The sequence below is a fragment of the Gekko japonicus genome, unplaced genomic scaffold (genome assembly GCF_001447785.1).
Source record: "Gekko japonicus isolate JY-2015 unplaced genomic scaffold, Gekko_japonicus_V1.1 scaffold449, whole genome shotgun sequence".
NCBI lineage: Eukaryota > Metazoa > Chordata > Lepidosauria > Squamata > Gekkonidae > Gekko > Gekko japonicus.
In genome coordinates this window covers 398859-416484 of record NW_015170287.1, presented here as the reverse complement: position 1 = coordinate 416484, position 17626 = coordinate 398859, and the positions used below count along the sequence as shown (strand labels likewise).

Sequence of the window (17626 nt, the reverse complement as noted above, 5' to 3'; positions counted from 1 at the left end):
CCAAACTCCTAACCTCCGACCCTGGCACCAACGGTGCCCCATCGAAGGTCGGGAGAGGGAGCTCCAAACCCAGTCTGCTCTGACTCAGGCACAGGATCTCCGTCTTCGCTGGGTTTAGTTTCAGCCGGCTCAGTCTGAGCCACCCAGCCACGGCCTGTAGTGCCCAGTTCAGATCTATAACTCTCTAGGGAGCTTCAAGATTCATCTAATTGGACTTTTAGTGAAAGGGGAGGAATATAGACATTTATTAAAATCAGACTATTTGTTTTACTATGCAGAACTATTGTCTTGCGTTAAGGGGGGTCTCTCTATACATTTAAACTCCAGAGAGGCTGAGATTAATATTGCCAGACCACCTACCAACCTTCCCGGGCCCTTTCCTCCTTTAGCTTTCAACAAGTAAGTATTAAAATCTTGTAGGGTAATTTCTTGGTCTGTCCATGTCTCTTGAATTGCTAAAATATCACATTTCTGATGAAGGAAAGGGTTATCTGGTGAGTTAGTTAAACAACAAAACCACCCTGCAACATTCCATGAAATTATTCTAAATTTTCCTTATTACAGATATTACCTTATGGCAGATACTAACAAAATGTTATCCTTTTTGTTATGATGGTCATGTCTGTTGAAAGAAAACTACACTACTTGCAGTAAACTAGATTACTTTCTGCCTAACTCATAAGGTGCTTGAAAGATTTCAGAGGGTAGTTGTGTTGGTCTACAGTAGAACAGCTTGATGTGAGTCCAGTAGCACCTTAGGGGCCAACAAGATTTTGGGGGTATAAGCTTTCGAGAGTCAATGCTTCCATTATCAGATACCTAAGGTTCTACTGGACTCAAATATAGCTGAATGATTGTTGTGACTAGGTAATAGCTTGAAGGGTGTAAAAAGTCTGGGGTCATTACTTCATTAATTACCAAATGAGTGTTTAGTCATGATATTTAGGATACCGATCTAGTGTGGTAAGGACTTGGACTGGGGAGACCTGGGTTTAAATCCCATGAAGCTCAGCATACTCTTGGGCTCAGGTTCTCCCCCCCCCCCCCCCGTTCAGCCTGAAGTGTTTCACAATGTGGCTGTCAGGATGAAACAGGGGAGGGGAAATTGTATACCCTTACCTCCCCAAAGCAAAGCTTGGGATAAAAATATGAGAGATGCTGTGCATTTGTCAGTCTTGATTGCAAGCATGGTACATTATTACCCAGAAAAAAAGCTTTTGAAATACTTCTGAGAAACTGCATTTCTTATGACTGTCTTTAAAAATGTCTACCCCAGATGCTAGATTTGCCCACCCGTCATCCAACTGAAGCAGGCTTTGAGCCACCAGACATTTTTAGGTCAGACCAATTGCTTAGGCACTAAAAATCAGCTGGATAGAAAGGAAGTTTCTGGTCTGAATTGTGAAGTGAATAGAAAGAATAGATCTGCTCTTTTGGCATCATTCTGGATGCTAACTTTAGTTATTCAAAGTGGCATGTTTATAACAAAAAAAAGTGATTTGGTATGTGCAGTCTCCATATTACTGAATAAAATAATTTGTTCTTTTTTCCTGTACTGTAGAAATATTTTTGTCATATAAAGTAAAATCCCAGAGAAATTTCTTTTGTGAGAAGGCATGTGGAAAGCGGAATTGGTCTACAAAGAAATGATCAAGAGCAACTATAGTTCAAACTGAACAATAGTTTTGTAACTTTTAAAATGTCCGGGTAGAATGGATTTAAGCTTTAGGAAAAGAATCATTTTTTTCCCAGCTGGCCCAGAGACCTCTGAAAATTAGAGTTTAAAATGGAAGCACTGAAAGACCATTAAGAACAGACGGGCCCATAAAACGTGTGGTGTGCAGCCATGCTTTACTGTAGCTGGTGCACTCATATTCCTGACAATGTCATATTGGCACTTTGATATTCTTTTCATCACAGACATCTTAGAAAGAAAAGTCAAAAGGGCGTGGAGGGGAATCCGTTCCAAGACACAGAAATCCAAGGGAACAAGCCATGCTGGAATGGTTATGCAATAAACACTTAGCAGTTATCTGTAATCATTCTATTATTGCATTGTTTAAAATCCTTCTGCATTTCCTTTTTCAACGCATTATACATCATGAGGAAGCCATTCCCCAAGACATGCAGAGAGATAGAATGGTTTCCTTGGTAATGCAAATCATTGTAAATGGAAGTGTTCACAACAACCACTTCCTTTCATAAATGCCCAAAATTTTCACTCTCATAGGCCAGATCTTGTCTTCAAATGGAGAATCCACACATTCTCCATTCATTAGGATATCCTCTTACATAGAACGAGAGAATATGTGATTGTTTTACATGTGAGAGTTTCATAGAGGACTGAATCTGTGGTTTCCCAAAACCAGGTAGTGGGAAATCCTCTGAAATAACATTAAACATGGCTGAGACTTACCTCCACCACGGTTTGCGGGACAGGAGACAGGTGTGTGTGATCATTCCTTCCAGTGCCTCTCCTTATACCCTCCTTGAACCCACAATGACTTTTACTTTTGAATGGCCAAAACCCCACACTGGGTTTATTCCAAGTACATCTTAGCGAATAAATATGTTTGAAGGTCATATGCTTCCCTATCCATAATACTGAGGCTTTATACCACAAGGGACAGAAAAGTATTTTACAAGATTTGTATTTAAATGAGACCAGTACAAGTTGTGACCCAGAAAACTGTACAAGAGTCCAATCCACCAGGTAAGCATTATAGCCCACCAGGTGTTTAACAACCTTTTTAAAATTCTAGTGCCAGGCAAGTGCTAGGAGTTTTACTGATTCCCTAATTAGCCATTTTACATGGCTAGTGGCTTCTGTTTGCCTGGGATTCACAAGCTGTGCAGATGTGCCTTAAATATAAGTCAGCTGGTACCAACTTTGTAATTTGTCATATGTATCAGCTGTAGGGTTACCAACTCTGGATTGGGAAATACCTGGTGGTTTTGGGGGTGGAGCATGAGGAGGGTGGTGTTTGGGGCATAATACCATAGAGTCCAATTTCCAAAGTGACCATTTTCTCCAGGTGAACTGATATCTGCTGCCTGGAGATCAGTTATAATAGCAGGAGATCTCTAGCTACTACCTGGAGGTTACAGCTACAAGAATCTGTTGCAAAAAACACAAAGAAGGTACCACAGAGAGCACTGCAAAGTGTAAATATATTAACACATACAAATGTCACAGTATATCAAAGTAGATAAATGTTGTTCAGAGTCCTTTTCCAAGAATCATAAGAAGACGTTGACAAAATTCCCCGGAGTATGCTTCCGTTTTGTACTGTACTTCTTCTGAATGTAGTCAGGTGAACAAAATTTGTGTTCTACAATTATTCATTCATTATGGATTGCAATCATTCAGAGAAATGTATTCAAGATGGTCCTCATCTGTTACACTTAGAAACTCCCAAGGATGACTTTACTACCTCTGTCAGCATGCCTGTCCTTGAGAGTTACTAAGTGTAATGGGTGAGGACCATCTTGAATATATTTCTCTGAATGATTGCAATCCATAATGAATGAATAATTGGAGGACGCAAATTTTGTTTAACTGACTCTTTTAACAATGGCCCCTGTCACACGGGCAGGAAACTGCAGAGGAGAAGTGTGGCTGTTTGCCCCGGGGCAAACTAACATGCAGTAAAGCGATCAGACCTACTGTGGAGGTTCTGTGGAGGTACTGTGGAGCTTCCGTGGGTAGGGAGAGGTGCCGATCACAACACACGCCTGCGCGCAATGAAGAAGCGCACGGCGCGGCGAACTGGTTTTCTTTTTTTGTGTACACTACGAATGCGCATGCTCCGTTGGGTGCGTGTGCGCATCCACGGAGACTTGGGGGAAAAAAAACCCTTTTCCGCAAGGGGACATGGGCGGGCGCCGGATGCCACCGGAAACACGATCAGACGCCCGCCCTTGCCCCGCAGTTTCTGGAAACTAGTACCTCCAAGGTACTAGTTTTTTGCTGCGCTTTTTCGGCAGGAAGCCTCAGTTGTGCCACGGAAGCGCTACGCTTCCCAGATGTGCTGGTGAGATCGCGACCGGAAACTCCGCTTGTCTTCCGTATCTCTTGCGTGGCTAATGTTGCGTGTGACCGCAGCCAATATTTATCTACTTTGATATACTGTGACATCTGTATGTGTTAATATATTTACATTTTGCAGCGCTCTGTGTGGCAGCTTCTTTGTGTTTTTTGCAATACTACCTGGAGGTTGGCAACCCTGATCAGCTGGAAAGGTAGCATTTTAACAGTGATTGAGCTTAATTGAATGCTTGATTACAATAATTTTTTGGTAGCTCAGTCTTCGTCGGAAGTGCTCAAGATGGGGTACAGAAAGATTTTCCCATTTCATCCTCAAAACAAATATAAGAGATTAGATTAGGCTGAGAGTGGACCTAGCCCATGGTTAATGAGCATATTGTCTTAGTGGAACCTGCTGATCCAAATCCAGCACCCTAACCACTCTGCCACATTGAGCTTCACTGTTCTTATTCAAGGAAGATGTTTCAAAGAAATTATAGGAGATCTGGTGTAGTGGATTGAATGTTCACCTTGGACTGAAGAGGCCTGGCTTAAAATCCCAGCACAGTCAAGAAGATCACTGGGTGGCATTGAGTCAGACACAATCTTTCATCTCGACACACCTTGCAAGGTTGTGAGGACAATTCTATTTGCTCTATTATTGTCCAACTTTTTCACTGAACACAACATACATTCTGCCCTGATCTTCTTGGAATGATGATGAAATCTGAATGTAATAAAAGGCCAATGTTTATCAAGTTAAAACGTCAACTTGTATACATTTTAAACTATCATTATTATTTTTTACCTTATTTTAGCGGGCCATTGTGGTATTCCAGATCTTATAGTCAATGGTCAAGTAATTGGAGAAAATTATGGGTACAGAGACACCGTTGTGTACCAGTGCAATCCTGGCTTTCGACTGATTGGTTCATCTGTACGAATATGCCAGCAAGATCACAACTGGTCTGGTCAACTTCCAGCCTGTGTGCGTAAGTAAGGATGGCAGAGGTTTGCACGATGCATGTTCTGTTTCTTCTAATTTGGTAAAAGGGTAGAGTTAAAGTGAGCAGTTTATTATTCTGTATACTAAAGGCTGTTTTTCAGGAAACTGCATGTTGCAGTAGATTAGCATAGATAATGATTTTTAAAAATCAATTTTAAAAATCCTCTCCCTATTCTACCTAACCTTTATATTGTACTGGGGGATGAAACCAGCAATAGTTTGTCTCAGTTACTTTAGAAAACTGTTTTATTTTGAAGACATTGTCCTCCAATAAATAAATAAAGCCTATTCAGGATTATGCACACCAACTATTAACCCAGATATTAATGCAAAAGGAAAAGTGGGACTCCGATTTTTTTAAATTCCTTTAAGTCCCCTAGAAATCCCTCCCTCAGTTCCATCACATAATCCAGTTCACATGATATGGAGTACATAGATTGGATAGAATCATAGAGCTGGAAGGAACCTCTAGGGTCATCTAGTCCCTACCCTGTATAACAGAGGTGTTCTGTGGGTTCTCCTCAGTTCTCATGCACACGGTGCCCAATTTGGATCAGGACTGGGGCATGCATGTACACGTGGGCTTCCTCGATGGGCCAAATTGCAGCCCCGCCCCCAACTGTTTCTGATTTGGAAAATGGGGTAAGGCTGAAGCTCCTTCTCCAGGTCATGGCCCTGATCCAAATTTGGCACTGTGCACATGAAAACTGAATAAAACACACACTCACATCTAACTTTAACACAGGGTGGGGCCCTAGACTCTGTGTACTCTGGAACATGTGAGCCATGAGACCTGAGGTTTTGAGGAATCTGGAAAAAAGATTATCATGAAGAACTCAGAAGAGAAATCACAGCAATTTATTTGGTTCTGTGGAAGCATGGTTGAGTCATTTATCTGTTTCTCACAGAAGTGAACGAGAAGTACTATAACTGAAAGTTGATGAGAACTGCTTCATGCTCAAAGCACCAAAATGAGTTAAAATAAGACACATGGGTTGTATCTAGTTCACCAGTTCTTTTCCCTTACTTCTCAATTGTTAAACTGTATGCCACCATCTGACAGCCATAGACCAGTCCTAAGAGGAAAGGCAAGGGAAGGCCCTGGAGTGCAGCCCCACATTTGTTTTGTTTGCCAGCCCTAGTGCAACCTCTGAAGATCTTGAGCCTCTACAAAAATGATGTGAGAGCTATTGCTGGCATAAACAATGGGTTTAACTTCCTTTAGCATCCCTTACTTTCCAGCATATGGTCATAAATCTGTTCCAACCCGAGATGAGGCGAGGATATCTTTATTGCACCACAAAAAAACAAAAACACTTAATTTTTCAGTACAGTGAAAAGTGATAACAATACTCTTCCTCTCGTGCTTGTTTCTGATGTTAGCTGTTAGCTGTGGTCATCCCGGTAGTCCAATTTATGGACGAACAAGTGGGAATGGTTTCAACTTCAATGACGTTGTGACATTCTCTTGCAACACTGGCTATGTCATGCAAGGACCAACAAAAGCCCAGTGTCAAGCAAACAGGCAGTGGAGCCATCCACCACCGATATGTAAAGGTAAGAACTGATCTGCCGGAAAGTGCAGAAAAGGGCAACTCGAATGATAAAAGGGTGGAACACTTTCCCTATGAGGAAAGGTTAAGGCGCTTAGGGCTCTTTAGCTTGGAGAAACGACGACTGAGGGGTGACATGATTGAGGTTTATAAGATTATGCATGGGAAAGAGCAGGTAGAGAAAGAGGTACTTTTCTCCCTTTCTCACAATACAAGAACTCGTGGGCACTCCATGAAATTGCTGGGCAGTCGGGTTAGAACAGATAAAAGGAAGTACTTCTTCACCCAAAGAGTGATTAACACTTGGAATTCACTGCCACAGGAAGTGGTGGTGGCTACAAGCATGGACGGCCTCAAAAGGGAATTAGATAAGCATATGGAGCAGAGGTCCATCAGTGGCTATTAGCCACAAGGTATAGATAGGGGCTCTGGGGCAAGTGATTCTCTGTCTTCTTGGTGCTGGGGGGGGGTCAACAGTAGGAGGGCTTCTAATGTCCTGGCCCCACTGGTGGACCTCCTGATGGCACTGGTATTTCTGGCCACTGTGTGATACAGAGTGTTGGACTGGATGGGCCTTTGGCCTGATCCAACATTGGAATCTCTTATGTTCTTATGTTCTAAAGGAAAGTTTGCTACAGATAAAGAAGAAATAGCAAATTGGATACCATGCAGTTAATATGTGTCCTAGGTACTGTTTTAAAAAGCATCTGGGTAGGGTGGGGCAACAGGTCTTTGAAAACTGAAACTTTTCTGCTTTTCAAAAATAATGGCTTAGATCTGAAAGCTACAGGCAGAGTTGCAGTGGGGTACCAGGACTCTCCTACCACCCCTTATTACAACATCCCCTTGAACCTGGAAAAAAAAAACTGTCAGAGAGCTACCTGCAGTGCTGAGGTCTCCAGATTCAGAAGGTGGAGAAACCTGGTCCAAGAATTCCTGTTTTGTGAAGTACTTTGGGCTAGTAATACATGCTCTTTTAATTCTAATGAATTAAGTGTTTATAGATTATATGTTTACTTCCAACAGGGACTATGTATAGTCTGTGGTAGATTTTAAAGACAGTATAGAATATAAAAACATATTGTATTTTAATTGTTTCGCACAATGTATTCGGTCTTCTGTTTGAAATTATGCTTTTCACTTGGAACTACAGCTGACTTGGCAAGCATTTGAAAAAAAATTACCTTACGGTGTTGGATTCTTACGCCTATTAAATATGTGAGGTTCACTTAGAATCTTGCCGTTTTGTGATTAATCACCTCTGTGCACTAGGCACTAAAATATATTGTTCTAAGTATTATTATTATAAGGGTCAGAGGCCCAAGGTATGTACTGATTCACTTGCTTTTGAAAAAGTTAAGCAGCCATGACATTTTAAACTGTATTGTAAAAGTTAGCTTTGAACACCAAAACTGATAGAATCAAATCATCCCCCTGCCCCCCGGTGGGGTAACAGATCTAATTCTTCTCTTTGGGACTATGACATTTATACTGATTAACCTTAAAATTAATCAAGCCTGTTAAAAACAGGAAAACTTTTAAATATCTGCAAGCTTGCAAGTTGTTCTTGAACCCTGTAGTAGGTTCCTGTCACAGTGACAGGAAAAAACACAGAAACATTCATAATGAAAAAAATTGCTCAAATGACTGCAAAAAATTCTGCACTAAAGGCTGCGTGTAAGTCACTATTTGGCATAATTTCTCTTTTATCTAGTATTTTAGTTTTTGTTTCTATCATGTCTTTATACATTGCTCTACATTGTCTGGTTTATTGTCATTTTTCAAAGTGTATGGCTAAAATGATCTACTCCCCCCAAATCAAAACCACCTGTACATATTCTACTCAATATCTAGTCCATATACTAATTCCATATTTTTGAGTGCCAATGCCTGCTTTTAATCTTACGGGTAGAAAACACATTCAAATACTGTCCTTATATATTAAAATTGGTCATAATTTAATTTTGTTGATGGTCTACTAGTCCAGTATGAAATACGCATAGAGGTGGATTCTATGAAAACCAGCGGAAGATGCTGATGGACCCCAAGCCTCCCAGCTTTCCACCCTCTCAGGAGCCATTTCCAGCCCTGGGTTTATTCTTGGGGGCACAGAACCCTCATGCAGGTTAGGAAGCTGCTGTGAGGAGGAGGAAGAGAGTAAAATAATTCCTTCCTGCCTCTTGAATGGGTGGAGCTTTGCTGACCAAAGAGGAAGTGATTTTGCCTCCTTCCCGACACAGGCTCCCAACCTGTGCAGCTATTAGTCCACATGGGACCCCCAGCAGGGGTCGTTTCATAGAAAAAGACCTAGAGAAACTCATTAGCATAACTCATTAGCATATGCCACACCGCCTGACATCACCGGAAGTGTGTCATAAGGCCACACCCCCTGACATCACTGGACGTGTGTCGTAAGGCCACACACCCCGCCCCCAACGGTCCCGGCCGCCGCCGCTGGCCTTGCAGCTCCACTGCCGAGCAGTGGACCTGCAAAGCCGGCAGGAGTGCAAGGAAGCCCCGCGAAGGCCCTCCCTGGCCCCAGGCAGGCAGGGGTGGGGAGAGGCAGGGAGGAAGCAACTTGCCCTCCCTCTTCTCCTGCCTCCTCCTGGCTGAATGAGGGCCGGAAGCGGGGCGGCCGGAAGCAGGGGGCGGGGCTTTGTCATGTGCCCCGCCCCGTACCTCACCCGGGGGAACTGCAATCCCCCGCGATCCCCCCTGAAATGACCTCTGACCCCCAGTCCTGAGAGTAAACTTTGCCAGAATCAGAAAAGACTACCAGGAGAGAGAAAAGTGATATCGGCACGGCTCTTGTAAGCTCCTTGCAGTGGATCCCCACCCATAGATTGTGTCACCTATGTCTTATTGCCATTCTTCTCTTCCAGACTCTTTGAACAAAATAAGAGCTCATTCTCTTCTTTCCTATATGCCACTTACATGTATATGGTATAGAAAAGCAGTAAAACAATAGGTACAATGATAATCAGTATGAGTGCTGTGATTGAAGAGACAGTCGATAGACAGCTTTATTAATTCCAGAAAGAAAACCCAGACACGTTCAGTTTCATCACATGGAATTCCCCTCATTACAAAGGATGAATAAACCATAAGTGTGTGTGCTCATTTCCAAATGAGTGGGGGGGATCAACTCAAAAGGCCAAATTTGTTAAAATCATTACAGTAACAAAAATGAATGGGAATATCAGCAAATGAATGAATTTGATTTCTTTCAGTCAGTTCCCTGGAACTCAGCAGTCTGGTTTAGAGAGATTGATAAGATAAGAGAGAGTGGGACCGAGCCAAGAAATATGAAACTGTCATTACAACTTCCCATTCCTCAAAGTCAAAAAAACTCTGCAATAGAAGAGAATTGTGCTGATACCTTTTCTTTCTACAATGTCCCTATCAATCATTGCTGGCTCAGTGGTTCAGGGATGGCTGTCTTGATTCTGTATAAGCTGCAGTAGATGACCTCTCAAGTTTCCCCTTTTACTGAGATGATGCCTATACGAGATTTTGGAGTCATTATGATGCTCTCCTATTTAGTATATACATTTTTTTCTTTTTTTTTGGAATGCCCCATTGAAAAACATGTCTAATCATGAAATCTAACAAATGTAATGCTGAATAAAAGTAAAACAAACAAAACTAAAAATTAAAGGTCAAAAAATCACATTCCTAATAAGCTGTTACAATCATTCATACAGTTACCCATCACTGGATTTTTATTTTTTTTATTGTCAGAATGACCTTCCCACTTACTCTCATGTGCATAATTATCAAATCGTTCATAGGGCAATCCCAAACCTGTTAATGGATTTAGAAGGCTGTAACATAGTTTAGGATTGCACTGCCAGTAAAATAAAGTTTTAAAAAAAGAAGTCAAAAATCCTTTCTGAAAGTGGAAAAGTCTCAGGGTTTGATATATGAATACTCTTATGTCATCTATACTTTTCTTTTGCAGTGGTCAACTGTACTGATCCAGGAATTCCTGCAAATTCCATACGAGAAAGTAAAATTGAGCATGGAAATTTTACCTATGGCACTGTTGTTTTTTATGACTGCAATCCTGGATATTTTTTATTTGGATCTTCAGTTTTAGTCTGCCAGCCAAATGGTCACTGGGATAAACCTTTGCCAGAATGCATTAGTAAGTATTTTAGAAATGTGTACATGAGTACAGAATACATATTTGCTTGTTAAAATAAGCAGGACAGCTGTGCATAATTTTTCGTGTCTTGTACAGGCAGCAAAATGATTGTGTTTGATCATTCCATGCAGTGACCTACACTGGGTTATGTCTCCACACATGCACACAGAAGGGCTAGCTGTGTCAAAAATCTGTCATATTTCAGATCACTCGCCTTCCTGCTCCCTCCATCACAGGGCATTCCTCCCCATCAATTATAATGAAATAATCTAATATCCTCATTGCGATCACTGACCCTTCTGTGTCTTCACTAAGGCCACACAATCTGTGTTATGGAAAATATTCTTTGGAAAATGTTTATGTATCACAGGTGTACCTCCTCCATAGAGAAAATATGTTTAAATGTATTATAAGGCTTAAATGCATTTTAATAGAGAAGAACTGGTACCAGTTGAATACCTTTCTCTTATTTTGACCATAATAATATTTGTGCTACCAAATACTTTGGGTTGGATCCATCCAGCTTTTCTACTTATACAGAAGGGAGGAGGGGGTCCCCTTTGGCCACCAAAAAGGCTCTTTTGGGGATTATGGGACCTGCATGGGTACAAAGGAAGGGAAGGTGGCATGGTATAGACCAAGTTCATCAGATCTCAGAGTAAACAGGGCCAATTCTTTGAAAGGAGACCACCAAGGAAGACTCTGCAGAGGAAGGCCAATGGCAAACCACCTCTGCTTCTTACTTGCCTTGAAAGCCTCTTGCTGTTGTCTCAATAAATGGGCTATGACTTGATGACTTAAAAAGCCATGGGGGATGGAGTAAAGAAGGGAATTAGGTGAGGTTGAATGAAAAGGCTTGGTGGATCCAACCCTTGTATTGCTATATTATTTTAACTAGTATACACAATAGTGATATGTCTTGGCTAGCTGGTTACCCCCCTTTTCATCTTTATGTGATATTTATAATGCCTCTTTACAAACAGCCCTTATTGTTACTTCTAAAGACTATGTGTTGTATCTTATCTACTATTAGTGCTTAGGGAACATAACTTTCCCATCTTCTCCATCTGATTGCAACCTTCCATGTCACCCAAAATTCTGCTCTGAGCATGGTGGGTTGGTGGACCCATAGGAACTGGATGAGATCCGCAGTGGGAAGGGGGAAACCACTGGAAATCTTGTGTGACTAGAAGTGTCTCTTGCACAGTCAGAATGAGATGATATTGCTGAAACATATCATTTCAATCCCTCTTTACCCAGTTCCTCTTTACCCAAATCCAACAACCCATTTCTTTCCCTCCTTTTAAGAATTTGGAGTCAGTTTCTAACCAGTGCCATTTTCATCAAAGAGATATTCAAAGAGAGGAAGGGCAGGAAGAGAAATTCTGCAGAATGCCAGAATTTCACTCTGTAGATGCCCAGAGGCAGGCAATGCTTTCCTAAATTTCCCTATCCTCTTGCTATAGCACCACTTTCTGGTATGTAACATAAAACAACTGAAGGGTTGAAGTTACAAAAAGGTCACTGACTTCTCTATAATGAAGAGTGAAAGATAAATCTCTCTTGGAGGAGAAGAAAGAGAATAAGAGGAATCAATAACTATATCTACAAAAGTGAATTTCAGAAAAAAGAAATTTGCCTGCCCCTTAACAGTGTTCCTTCTCCTTTTCCTTTTGCAGTTTCACCATATAGGTATTTTGTTGGGGGAAGTGGAGGGGGGAATCAGAACTCGACTCCCAGCTGATCCTCTGATCTAATCTGGGAGGACCGGGTTTGATTCCCCACTCCTCTGCATACAGTTGCTGGTGTGACCTTGGGTCAGTCACAAGTTCCTTCAGAGCTGTTCTCGCACAAGCAGTTCTCGAAAGAGTTCTCTCAGCTCCACCTTCCTCACAGGGTGTCTGTTGTGGGGAGGAGAAGGGAAAGGAGATTGTAAGTTGCTCTGAGACTCCTTCGGGTAGTGAAGAGCGAGGTATAAATCCAATCTCCTCCTCTTCTAATCCCATATTCTCTTTGAAGAAATGGGTGGGGAGCTACCACAGAAAATACCCACTACAGGGGAAGCGGAGCAAATGGAAATAGGCCTCAGATACCTGGCTCACCCCCTCAGTTGGCTGGAGTGCATAACCTTTCCCAGAGTCTAATGCTCCATTTCCATGTAGGGAGTACAGTGTCCCTGGAGCCGATTAGTATGTAGACTCAAGTTCTTTAATGTTTTTAAAGCCCAACAATGTAAGCAGGTATAACACAGTCAATCCTGAGTGCTGGCCAGTTCCTTCTTCTTCTCCACTTCTCAGTTTTGTTCCCTCATACTGATCTGGCCTTCTATGTTTTCCCTTTTCTAGCTGGAGGAGATTGGTGGAGTTTATCTATTTGTCTTTCCACCCTTGGAGAAGAGTGTGAACTATTCCTTTTCTAAAAGATTGAATAGCATTCCACTGGGGTCCAGTTTAGCAGTTGTTCTTTTCATTTAGCAGGAATAAGGAACTCTCTCTTTGGGCATAACTCTGGCTTTGTATCCCATGGGAAATTCTGGGAGGCTGTTAAATTTGCCTTAGAAGTTGAGAAATATTGGTTCACCATCCTTATATTATATCAGCCTCCGTTGACGAAGGCAGGATCCAAAACATAAAACTCTGACTGCATGATTTGTTCACAACTATGGTACCAATTTGAAATACCTTAGCTATGATAGTTGTCGCTTTAGCATCAGTAATTGTCTGAGGAGGGCTGGCACGAATGCAGATTGAGTGTCTGCCTGATATATTCTATGTTCACCCACATATTAAATCTCATTGTGTCAACTAACCAACCTCTCTCTGAGAACATACACTGCATTTACACACACCAACTTCACTGTGTACATTATGAATCTGATAAAGAATTATGTGAAAACACATACCACAGTACATCCATTAGTCTGTAAGGAATCAGAAGTTATTTTTCCTGCCTACTACAAATTACCAGTTCACCTCCCGCCATCAGAAAGTGATTCAAAATATGGTATCCTTTTAATTTTTTTTAACAGACTTTTGTGTGGAATCTGACTCTGTGTGTGCATTGAATTAGTTATAAAGTAGTATGTAGCATAATTACAAGTAGGAATGTGCCTCAAAAAAATTAGTATTTGGGGCGTTCGGGTATATTGAACCTGAAAAATATCAGAATTTCTCAGTATTCCCAAATCCCAATATCCGTATGGGATTGCTGAATCCTTTTGCTTGGCTTTTAAAGGGATGATCCCTTTAAATGTGTTCTACAAGCCCACAGAGGGCCCCTTGAGTCACCTCCCACACCATCAGATGGACTGGTGAAACTGCCCATGGTGTCTTCGAGTTGGTGCACAATCTTGCCAGGGTGCTTTACTCTGGCTGACCCTCTACCCAAGAGAGTCAGTCAGCATGGCACTTCATCACTGTGTGGTGCATGACTGTGCCTTCTCTGTGTTTTTGATGTCCCTGTCCCTCCCACACACCCTCCATCGCACCCGCCCCACCATGGCAAGGAATTAGCAGTCTGGTCGGACTTTATTGAAGGTAGCCAGTGCAGACATAGTGGCTGGATGGGCTTCCAGCACTTTCAGCCTTGAACCCATACAACCAGCCATTTATAGGGGCCCCTCCTTGATGGATGCTCTCCCCGTAGTATCGGTAGGGTAGGGTTCTCAGGTCATATTTTCCTGATAAATTTAAAAGGGAGGCGGAGGGGCTGCCCCAATATGATGACATCACACAGAGTGCTGGGATGCTGCGCCATCACACAAGGATGGTGGGGTGGAGTTTCCTAAGTCAGTCTCTCATGCCGGAGGGGTTTGGGAAGGGACTCCTCATTGAGGGGAGGGCTTCAATGGTTAAAACCTATCTGGTTCCAGCCCAGTGTGCATATCAGCTAATTAATAAAACCTGGAGTAATCCAAGATTGTGTGTGGCATCCTCATTTCAGGGATCAGTGGGCAATGTAATATGTGAATGTTACCAATACATCTTTGCAAATCCAAGTATCACATAGGTTCACTTATTGCAGTGGCAGAATCCTCTATTCAATGTATACTTTGTAAACTATTTTGATTTGTTGCAGATTTGTTGTAAAATGATCAATATCTAAAATCCATTAAAGTGACTGGTTCATTTCTAAAATACGGGTATGGAAGTTCACTCCTTGAAAAGATAATGTAGAGGATGACAGGAGTCATTCATTGTACAGTAACTAAAAGATGCTTTGTTCATGCTTGTTGATCTTGTACATTTGAGGACAACTACCATGTTTTCCAGCGTAGTTCAGAAGATTGTCCATTTTTTAGGAATTGCAAAATCCCAGTCGTTGAAAAAGTGGATTAATTGTAAAACTAATTGGGATGAGAGCCAGTGATTTACACAATATTGATTGTCAATGCAGTGTTATAAACATTTAAGACAGCTATATTTTAGCAGCATAGTGAACCCATAATAACCAAACTGATGAATCAGGCTCTTGTGAATGCTGCCTTAAATTAAGTCTTATTTACTAACATTTCTCAGTTTTCTCAACATTGTCCAAAATTTCATCTGGAAGAGAAAAGGAAGTAGGGTGACATAACAGAATGTCTATTAGTGATTGCACATGACTTGAAAGGAATCGGTTCTGATAATTTTTCCATAATCACACTAGGAAGTGCTTCAGAAGCAGTTCCATGAAATGAGGCATAAAAAACTGAGAAATGAAGACTTTGAAATATTTATATCACGCTTTCTGACATCTCTGTTTTCCTGGCACTCCCACTATAGCCCAGGCAGGATAGTCATGTGCTAATACATATACATGCAAACATGAATATGCACATGTAATCAACAATCACTTGTTAAATTTCAGCTCAGGTAAGCCAGGTAAGAGGGCCATAGTGTAAGTAAATTTTTTAATGTCAGGTAAAGAATGCAGAATACAATGGTGATGACAAATGGAAGAATTTAGATTATAACGTAATTTTTATCTCCAATATTTATGTATCGTAGTGATTGACTGTGGTCATCCTGGCATTCCTCCCAATGCAATCCTGTCTGGAGAAAAATACACATTTGGTTCCACTGTTCGTTACTCCTGTACGGGAAGACGATCACTAATTGGACCAGCATCTCGGACATGCCAGTTGAATGGACACTGGAGTGGATCTATGCCTCATTGCTCAGGTACCACTTTTGAAGTATGTGAATGTGCTTTTGAATGCAATTCTAAGCTTATATTAGTGTTGGCTGGAACTGGCTTTTTAGGAAACTGAAAATTAAACCCCAAATATTTAAAATGTATATATTTATATAAAACTTATATATATATTTTAATTTATTAATTGTATATTTGAGAGCCAGTGTGGTGTAGTGATTAAGAGCGTTGGACTAGTATCTGGGAGACCAAGATTTGAATCGCCACTTGTTCCATGGAAACTTGTTGGGTGACTTTGGGCCAGTCATGCTGACTCAACCTCATCTACCTCACAGGGTTGTTGTGAGGGTAATATGGAGGACAGGATAATGAGGTCCCTCTGGGGAGAAGGATGGGGTATAAATGATTTTATAAAAGATATTTAGCTACAGCCAAAGCGAAGTTCCACTTTATGCCTGCAAGAAACGCCAATTTGGGAAATCTTTCTAATAATATTAAAAATGAAAAACAGACACAGAGTAAGATAGGACAGCTGACCAGTTGGTGATGAATATTTATTTTAATGCTGTTTACATATTACTGAGAAGGAAGCTGAATTCCATATGGGGTGTTTCTGCATCATGATTTCCTTCTCTTGACTTAGTTTTGTTTAACATGCAGAATTACTGTTTTGATTTAGTCACCCTACACAATGTAATATGTGTTATAAGTTCATTCTCAGCAACATCCCAGATATCTTATTTTCTATAAAGGAAATGCATTTAGTAGAAAGAGGCTTTCAGGGTCATTTTGAAACTATTTCATCACTGATTCACTTTTAAAGGTGCAGCATTCACAAAACAAAATTGATCCTTATGCCGGCTATAATAAAGCGTTTGTGTAAAGTTTATCTGTGCCACTTTGCAACACAAACCAGTGAACCAGAAACATAACACCAGATGGGAGTATGCAAATGGAAAGATAGGACTATGCGGATAGGATCCTTTAAAAAAAAATTAACATTTTAAACATTTATAATTCAACAAAATCACCATCATCAACAAAACAAAACACTAAAACACTGCAAAGTATACAAACTACCAGAAAGCTACGAACAATGTCAGAGTATAAATAGGACAGTATTCTTAATGATTCCCAGTGTCTTGGGCCACGAAAGACAAGGAAAAACCATAACCCTCATGAGCACATGGAGCTGCCCTATCATACCCTGTTCACAAGTCACAGTGAACACATGTGCAATCCATGTATAGTATACACTTGGCAGTTCTTTGTATGTGGGTTGAATAATTCTCATGTTACAGTCAATGTGTGTACAGCTGAACATATGATACTAATGCCACATTTATGCAGGTGCTGGTCCTGTTTCCTTCTTAAAGTGAACGTGTGTTGGGTCTTTCTTACAAATAGATGCATGTGCATTCTTACAGGCAAGTTGTATATGCATTCACTATAATGTCTGAACACGTCCAATGAGTCCAACCAATGGCCTATCAAGGTCAGGATTGTCTACTCTGACTGGCAGCAGCTGTCCAGGGTTTCAGACAAACATCTTTCACATCATCTTCTACCTGTTCCTGAATCTGGGACGTTCCACACACAAAGCAGATTTCTACTACTGAACCATAACAACACACCCTCATCCCAGTGGTGTCCCTGAAATGATTGTTTTGTTCCCCCCCCTCCAAGTGAATAGTGCCACTCATTCCCAAGGAGAAATGTGAAGTGCATCAGAGAAGGGCAATCAGTCTCTGACCACTGGG

At 41.2% G+C, this 17626-nt stretch overlaps 1 protein-coding gene across 1 annotated transcript in view; it reads left to right on the top strand.

Moving 5' to 3' along the window:
• Positions 1–17626, top strand: part of CSMD3 (CUB and Sushi multiple domains 3) — a 796050-nt gene that overhangs the window by 702630 nt on the left and 75794 nt on the right. The window contains exons 52-55 of the mRNA XM_015417873.1: positions 4846–5019; positions 6417–6590; positions 10548–10733; positions 15722–15895. Of these exons, the coding sequence (XP_015273359.1) occupies positions 4846–5019; positions 6417–6590; positions 10548–10733; positions 15722–15895 (708 nt within the window). The remainder of the gene's footprint in view (positions 1–4845; positions 5020–6416; positions 6591–10547; positions 10734–15721; positions 15896–17626) is intronic.